The sequence below is a fragment of the Saccostrea echinata genome, unplaced genomic scaffold (assembly GCF_033153115.1).
Source record: "Saccostrea echinata isolate AGI-Se365-2 ecotype Australia unplaced genomic scaffold, CSIRO_AGI_Sech_v1 ptg000002l, whole genome shotgun sequence".
NCBI lineage: Eukaryota > Metazoa > Mollusca > Bivalvia > Ostreida > Ostreidae > Saccostrea > Saccostrea echinata.
Window position 1 is genome coordinate 26,435,973 of NW_026889751.1, and position 8,929 is coordinate 26,444,901.

Sequence of the window (8,929 nt, forward strand, 5' to 3'; positions counted from 1 at the left end):
TTGATCATTTAGACATAAATGATGTTACATGACTCGTGAGAGAGAGTTTTAAATTTTCATTTTTTTTTTCATTATTCAGTTTGTTATGTACGTGTACCCTTTTTCTACCGGTCACAGTTGTAATTTAATTATTATTAAATTAATAAAGCTATGCTTTGCGCAATATTAAGTACCATATTCTGGTAGGCTCGCATAGCCAATCGAATACAACTGGTGATTAAGGGTCTTCATATAATATCAAGGAACAGTGATCGATCTGAAAAAATAAAAATAAAAACTACAAACAATACAAATCTGTGAGCAGGGCATGAAGCACGGACCTCTGGAAATTCCAGAGGTGGGATCAGGTATCTGGGTGGAGTAAGCTTACCCTGTCGACCGTTCACACCCATCATGAACCCTATCAATTGATCAAGTAAACAAAATATTCTGTAGACAAATTTAGTATAAAACAAAGGCCCAACAATTGGTATGAAATTATGTCAGTCAAATTACGACCCAGTGATCATATTTGCTAACAAAGTCATTATTACGACCATAGAATTTACGAAATGCTGACTTCAAACGAGGTTGTTGAAATCCCTGTAACATCAACTTCTATCGGTTTAAAATTGATCTTACCCAGAGCATGCTCTTGAGTATAGCGAATTAATAAGTTGAGCGACATATACATCATATGCAGATGATAACGGAATATTACTAAATAATTACTACACAAATAAGGAAAGTTGACGATGGAAAAGCTGAAGTCATACACATTTCAGTTGTTATTTTGCATTTATCGTCTATAGTTTGTAAAACATTCAAATATGAAACAAATGTGGCAGACTCTCTGGTGTATTTCATTTCAAGTTCATTGGGATAATTATATATATCGAGTCGACACATGAATGGAAGTAACTTTTGTTAATCGATGTATCTGAATGTCGAGTTGAAGGCTACAGCAAATGTTTTCTTCTTAAAAGTTTTGAATAAATCTTGCTTCATAGGAATACAAAAATATGTCGCCTAAAACAGGAGCACAATTAGTGTCCATCGAAATTCCAACAGTTTATTGGAAGACCTGGTATCCAAAGACTAAATAGATGTTGTCAATGAAGAACTTCAGCATCTTTTTAAATAGCACTTTCAGAGTACTTATGTGTAGAATCAGAGTGATTTTTACCACTTGAAGCTAATTTTGTTGATGACCAATCACAAGAGATGAAAATTTCCCTAGTTCCATTTTTATTAAAGAAGCAGTTGTTATGATCGATATCACAAGCCTAGTTTTTCCTTTGTCGCAAGGAATGGTTGTATAATGTTTAGAAAAGTCATACATTTTGATGTTACTAACTTTTGGAAAAAAAATGATTTTCGATTTTCTAAAAGTTCTTTGGAGTTTTTGAGAATCCACATTTGATTTACACCACTTCTAGAAAATGCTGTAGCGCAGTATCGAACAAGTGTCGAACAAGCATACTAGTATGTACAGCTATTTTCTGAGTTATTTCCACGGCCTCAGAACTATGCTTTGAGAGTAATAACTACATGTACTGTTAACATACAGCCAATTAAAAAGTAAAGTGTATGATATGATATATTATTTGCCACTATATGTAAAAAATAAATTACAAAATATGATTGAATCATTTTGATAGGTGAATTTAGAAAAGTTTGTTCGTGTGAAAATAAGCAGAAACTGTTTTTTAAAACTGAAAACCAATTCAATAATTGTGCGCAATTACGAACAATAATGGAATTGATGCAAGCATCAAATCAATTATTTGAAAAGATCGATCTTCAATTGAAATGAATTGATGATAACTTCAAATAATTTGATATCTTCAATTCGAATTTATGTTTATTTGGTGCTCCATAGAGTTGTATGGAATTTCAATTCTTCACAAGAAAAACGTGTTGTTTTTTTTCTAACTCAGCAAGCATTCTCATACCATGCATGCGCACACAAGAAATGTTCAAAGCATCCGAACAGCAAAAATGGAGGCATATACTATAATAATAGTTATTCATCTTAATTATTTATTTGTTTCAAACGAAAATAATAAAGCAAAGATCTGCAAAATAATACTAACATTCAACCATATCCGTACAATAAGAAAATATCCTGCAATAGATAAACAAACTCTTTGTTGAATGATGTTCTTGTCAGCAAATTTAATGTATCAATGAATAAGGAAACTAACTTGACTCGTTAAAATTATAAGTAATTTGCGAAGGTGAACTTCACTTTTCGATTAAAATGTATTTGTCATTTCGCACAGCTCTGGACAATGTCAATTATATGTGTACATCTCTAAGTTCAATAATACGAAATTAGCTATGTGCGACTTAATAATGGATCAACTCTTTCGAAAAGGAGTGAAAAAAGTGTGATAAACTGAAAGTAGAAAACTAAGAGAGGAAATTCAAATTGACTGCAAGCATCTACAGGTAAAATGCCTATATTTTGTTACTTTACAGTTTTCTAGCTATAGCTAAATTCATCTAAGTTCATAAAATATTCAGTGCTAAATATATGGAGGAAACCAGTTTTTGTTAAATTTATAAAATGTTGTAATTTTCTTATTTTCTATATATTCCAGTATTAAGCAAACATGTCTGGAGGATCCGTTGATATTTTGAAATTAGATCTGTATAAAATTCTCAACGTTAAGGAGGATGCTACTGAAAAAGAGGTACGTAACTGAAAATTTAAGATCGCATAGTTAACTTTTTGATCACAGAAATTATATGCAGAGAAATCACCACACGGTGACATACGTACACACATCGTTGCTGACTAAAGTAAGTGAACATGACTATATGATCTTGAATTTAATATACCAGACAATGAGCAAAAATACTGAATAATTATGATCCAGTCCTGGAATATTTATTCATAATTTTTTTACTGTCTTTCAGATTTTGAAATCCTACAGAAAACAGGCTTTAAAATGCCATCCTGATAAAAATCCTGATGACCCAAAAGCTGGTATGAAGAATTTAATTTACAAAAAAAAACGTCTGGGAAAAAAATGGAGTATATTAAAAAAAATAAAATTCAGATTAGTGAAGGAAAAAAACCCAATTATTGAAAAACAAAACAAAACAAAAAAAATTTACCTATAAAGCATACTTGCATAATCACTTGTGACTACGAAAATGTTTTGTTTGTGTCAGGGTTTGACATTAACTTTTATGAGTACTAGACCAGTCAGGCTACTTCCAATAATTTCTACTAGCCCTGACCATAAAATCACTAGCCCTGACCAAACTTGAAAATTCGCTTTTTATAAACTGCTAATTATAATGGAAAAAAGTTTGAAACCATACTTCAATAAAGATACCGTCTCTCGCACCTGTTAAGATATATTTTGACAGACTTTTCCATAGGTCGCTAGCCATTGTCGGGTTAAGCGTGACACACAAATATTGTAAGCCTTAATTAGGGACAATCAATGAACTTAGTATAAAAATAATTACCCTAATTGGCTAAATATAAATACATCGGGAATTAAAGAATATATTATTCAGTAACTTCATACTAATTTTAAGTACTGAACGAAGCTAGTTCCCATCGCAACCTGTCTATTACACCAGGATAAAAATAGCGATTGTGTCATGAGGGGAAGCTTTCTATTACAGAGCGATGGGTGATGTTTACTATCAGACAAATAAGAATTAAAAAAAAAAAATAAAATAAAAAAAACTTTTTTGAATATTTATTTGAAAGACTGAAATGAGGGTTATCATTTATTTCATACACACGACCAGTCGGTCTAGTTCACGAACATTTTACACAACCGGACCACTCATTTACTAGACTGGGTCGGTCGGACGTGCCATAGTGTCAAACCCTGTTGTGTGTTTTTCTTTTGTTTAACGTCCCTTTCGAGAATTTTTCAATTGTATCGAAATGCCAGCACTTGCCAGTGGAGGGCTGCAAATTTAGATGTATACTCAGCACTCAGGGCCACTGAGCAGTGAGGGATCTTTTTTGTGCCAGACTTACTGCGACACTGGATCTCAGTTTATACATTCTCATCCGAAGGACGGTCGACCGGTCTCCACGTCCTGCAGTGGGATTTGAACCAGCGACACAAGGATCAACTCCTTACTCATTGACTATAGAGCAAACGCTCTAACCACTGCTCCACGCGGCCTGCTATAAAAGAAGTTGTTAAATTTGAGGAGGATCAGTAAATGGAAATCATTTTTTTTTCAGCTGAGCTGTTTCACCAGTTAGCCAAGGCACTTGAAATATTGACAGATGCTGCTGCTAGGGTAAAAATTTTAGACTCATTGAAAAAAAAATAAAGCTGTTTAAGTAACACTTATAAAAAAAAAAAACAGTATTTGTTTTGTAAATTTTTTTAAAGATTAAAACTAAAAAGGAAAGAAAAAAATTTCAAATGTATTTGCTTGCCACCACTAATATTGATGATTCTGTATGCACACCATCCATCACAATTATAAGAATAACACTGAGCATTAATATATATGTAGGCTGCTTATGATAAAGCACAAAAAGCCAAGAAAGCTGCAGAAGCCCGACACAAGGAACTTGATAGCAAGCGCAAAAAGTTCAAAGAAGGTAAGATATCTAGTCCACATTTTAAAGAATTGATATAAAAGCTGACAAAACATTTTTATACCAAGTTCTGGACATGCTTAGTGGAGAATTGTTGATAAGGAAATAAAAACCTTATGTAAAATGGATGCTTTAATGGTTTCTTACAGATCTTGAGGGCAGAGAAAAGGCTGCAAATATTCAAACAGAAGCAGATTTAACATTGAAAAGAAATCTACAAGCAGAGGTATATATGTACATAGGAAATGAAAAAGTGTTCGGTCCAAATAAAAGTCTTATTAAAAATTAACAATAATTAATAATTTTAAATATATAATGTCTAGATTTAAAGTCTAATTTTTCTTTGATGGAATTACAGTGTGAAATTCAATAGTTTGTTAAAATTAGAAAAAATTGAAGTGGTGTAGTTTTAATATTAACAAAGATGGCTACATACCTTTTAATCTTTCAGATTGAAAGATTACGTAAAGAAGGTTCAAAGCTTTTGGAACAGGAGCAAGAGAGGTTGAGGGAGGAAATCAGAGAGGGACAGAAAAGATTGGAGCCAGAGGAGGGGACTGAGAATGAAAGCAGCATTCCTGACACTCCTAAACTAAAGGTAATACTTACACTCCTAAAGGTAATACTTCCTGACACTCCTAAACTAAAGGTAGCACTGACACTCCTAAACTAAAGGTAATACTTGCATACCTCCTAAACTAAAGGTAATACTTGCATACCTCCTAAACTAAAGGAAATACTAACCCTCCTAAACTAAAGGTAATACTGACACTCCTAAACTAAAGGTAATACTGACACTCCTAAACTAAAGGTAATACTTACTAACCCTCCTAAACTAAAGGTAATACTTACTGATACTTCTAAACTAAAGGTAATACTGACACTCCTTTACTAAAGGTATAAAGGTTATTCTTTCTGACCCTCTTAAACTGATGATAATTCCTAATCTTAAAAGTAAAAGCATTTCTGACAATTCTAAAATAAATTTAATTATAACATTCTAAACAAATTACCTTACTGCTGCTCCTTAACTAAAGGTACTTGTAATTTCTACTTAAGTAAATGTATTACTGATAATTCTCAATTGACAACAATTTTGATTAAATTTTAAAATAAATATTCTTTTGATAACCTAATTGATTGTTACCAACAATTTTAAGGTATTTCACGGAGTAAACTATTTTATTATATACATGTAAGTATTAAATATCATCAGGACCTATAAGATATTAAAATACTGTGAAATCACTAATATTCATGGGGGTTAATTTTCGTTGTTTTCAAGGTATGAAGAGATTCACAAATTTATGTCCACTATGAAATATAATTTTTCACATATATTACTACTCGACAATTCTTCATCCAAGAAATCAATCTCCTGGAACCCAATTTTTTTCATGAAACCATGAAAATTTGCCCCCATGAAAATATGTGATTTTACAGTAGGCTTTTTGGGTTGAATCCTATACCAAACATCATTATTTCTTTGGCATGAAGGGGAAAAAAGTCCTTTTAATGGCCAATTGTCAGTTTTAATAGCTCTTGATATGTTTTGACTGTCTACTTATTTAATGTTCTTAAAATTTCCCTCGATGTTGTAGGTCAAATGGAAGTGTAAAAAGAATGATGATACAAATGGAGGCTATAGCTCAGAAATTCTGACAGATCTCTTCAGCAAGGTAACTACTTTATAAACTATTTCAAAAGAGCCCCTTTCACATACATATAACATGCAAGATAACTCTTCCTGTTACTTTTAATCCCAAAACAACATGTATATGGAATACATTACTTTTGTTATGATTTTGGTTTTTATATTTGTATATATATATATATATATATATATATATATATATATATATATATATATATATATATATATATATATATATATATATATATATGGCACATAAGACAAACTTATATAACATAGCTTGAAAATGCATATAAAAATGATATTATACCTGAAAACATGAAAATCACTAAAATTTAACCCTTCATATTATTATATATATTGGGTGCCATATTTAGTCTGTCCTTATTGATAGTACAGGGTGACCAGGGATGTTATGTCACTGATAAAATATATTTCTGGTATTTTTAGTATGGAGATGTCCTTAATCTGATTATGTCAAAGAAGAAAGGAGGAACAGCTATTGTGGAGTTTGCTTCATGGACTGAAGCTGTAAGTAAATAACAGTGTGCCAAATGGAAGATACAGTAAAACTTGGTTTTAAGAAAGTCACCGGGATGTTGGATTTTACTTCCTTACAACAGACATTCTTTATATCTGTATGAGTAACAGTAAAAAGTCGCCAAGGGGATTCACAAAAAATCCTTATAACCAAGATTTCATTATAATCAAATTCTTTATAACCAAGTTTTACAGTATGGCTGTGAAAAATGCCATAAATGTTGGAAGCTGGTTTTGGTATAATGTGAAAATATTAAATATTATATTATTTTTTTATCTGCATGTGAATTTTTTATTTTTGAATGTTTAGCTAGGGTTTTGAATGCCTCATTGTTGTATCTTCTTTTTTCTTACAGGAAGATGCAAAGAAACACGAGAAAGGTTTATCAAGTAATCCCCTGATGTTGTCATGGATACAACCTCCTCCTGAGAGACCAATACACACGGGGAATTCCCAGTCAGCCTCAGTTCCACAACATACAGCTACTAGCTTTACAAGTGTGAGTTTTCATAAATATAATAAGGCTGAATCACGAATTTTTGCTTCATTGAATTTAAACACTCTATCAATATTTTATATAGACAGAATCATATGCACTGATGTAAAGCCTGTAACGATTCTTATTTTGCAGAATTTTACTGTTTTGTCAAGTTGGCAAAACTTAGAATTAAAAAAAAAAATACAGCTTTTCAATCTTCAGAACACTATATTGACTGGAGGTGAATAATTTAAGAGGACAAAAAACTTACTGTGTACAGGATGATTTTTACCCCCATTTTTTTGGCCCCATTGTATTTTCACCAATTTTGCCTCACGACAAATGGGCAAATTTTAAGAAAGATAGAGTATCTCTTTTAACACAACTGGTCTGGACAAAGGACTACATTTGGTAATGACCAATATTTGCCCCAAAAATCAAACTTTGACAGAGAAATATATAATTATGTTCTAAAACAGGGGGATATCTGCAGACTTCAAAGCACTGAATATTTTCATAAGTCATAACGCCATATGTCAGATTTGACATCAGGAAAATGACGTAAATTCAAAATTTCCATGATTTATACAGAAAAGGTGTATATTACGTCGATATTTTGAGTAAAAGTCACCGAGCGCAGGTCTGCTCCAACTCAATATTTTGATACAATGTGTAGAATGATATCAATGAAATATGTAAATATTTTTCTGGAGCAGGCCTGCGCTCTATAAATTTTATAGTAAAAATTGAACAAATTTTGTCCATTTTTTCCTCTTTCTGAAAAATAACACAAAATCCGAATAATTTGTGATGTCATAGAAACAAAAATTGCCAATAACCTACTTTGAAAGTATAATATTTTTTGTTGATTTAGATTTCTCATATAGTATACACAATTCAGTATATTTCAAGAAATTTTCAAAATATGACTTTTGTGGGGGCAAAAATATGCATATATCGCATATAGTTCTTTAAATGACTGAGGCAATTCAGATTCAAATGCAATGGGGTGAAATTAACCTAGGGGAAAAATACCGTTTAAGTGGAATTTTTAGCAAGACGCAAATTTAGCGATTTATCCTTACAAATCAGTATTAAATTTTAGAGAGAGTAATTTTAGCAATTTTATGGTGCATAGAAAGATAATGGTTCCTCTAGTACTCAATAAATTATTAACGATATTTTATTTCAGTGATCTCAACACACTCGCTAAGAATGTCAAAATTGAATCTTTGCTAAAATTTCTGCTTATATGGTAACCCTGACTTTAGTTAGTATCATTGAAATGGGACAATGCCCTTTTAAATGTTAAAAAAAATCACGGTGATGCAGTTGTGTGTATAATTAAATTTGATTGGTTTACAGAATGAGTTTTCCTCATATGCTCCTAGTACAACTTCCAGTGCCAGAGACTTTGAGAATTTAGTGTTACACAAACTCAGACAGGCAGAGGAGAGAAAAAGGTTGATAGAACAAATGCAGAAGGAAGATGAAGAAGGATGATGTATGAAAGAGAAGAGACAGTATAATAATTCTGTGAATTATAATGCAAAGGATGATTGAATGATTGACAGTAAATTGATGACTATACATATTTGAAGTATTTTTCCACTGGGAGACTTAGGATTTGCCTTTAGTTTGACAAATTCTTTTCAACAGACAAATTCTTTTCAACAAACAAAG

General features: G+C 31.7%; 1 protein-coding gene across 1 annotated transcript; it reads left to right on the forward strand.

The window, feature by feature from the left end:
- The first annotated feature begins 2,404 nt into the window (after window positions 1–2,404).
- On the forward strand, window positions 2,405–8,928 carry LOC133202107 (dnaJ homolog subfamily C member 17-like). Its single transcript, XM_061337891.1, has 11 exons — window positions 2,405–2,433; window positions 2,586–2,678; window positions 2,905–2,974; window positions 4,208–4,266; window positions 4,489–4,576; window positions 4,723–4,799; window positions 5,025–5,171; window positions 6,175–6,252; window positions 6,678–6,758; window positions 7,124–7,267; window positions 8,612–8,928. Exons 2-11 carry the CDS (start codon window positions 2,598–2,600, stop codon window positions 8,747–8,749), a joined length of 963 nt encoding a protein of 320 aa, XP_061193875.1. The 5' UTR covers window positions 2,405–2,433; window positions 2,586–2,597; the 3' UTR covers window positions 8,750–8,928.
- The last annotated feature ends 1 nt before the right edge of the window (window position 8,929 follows it).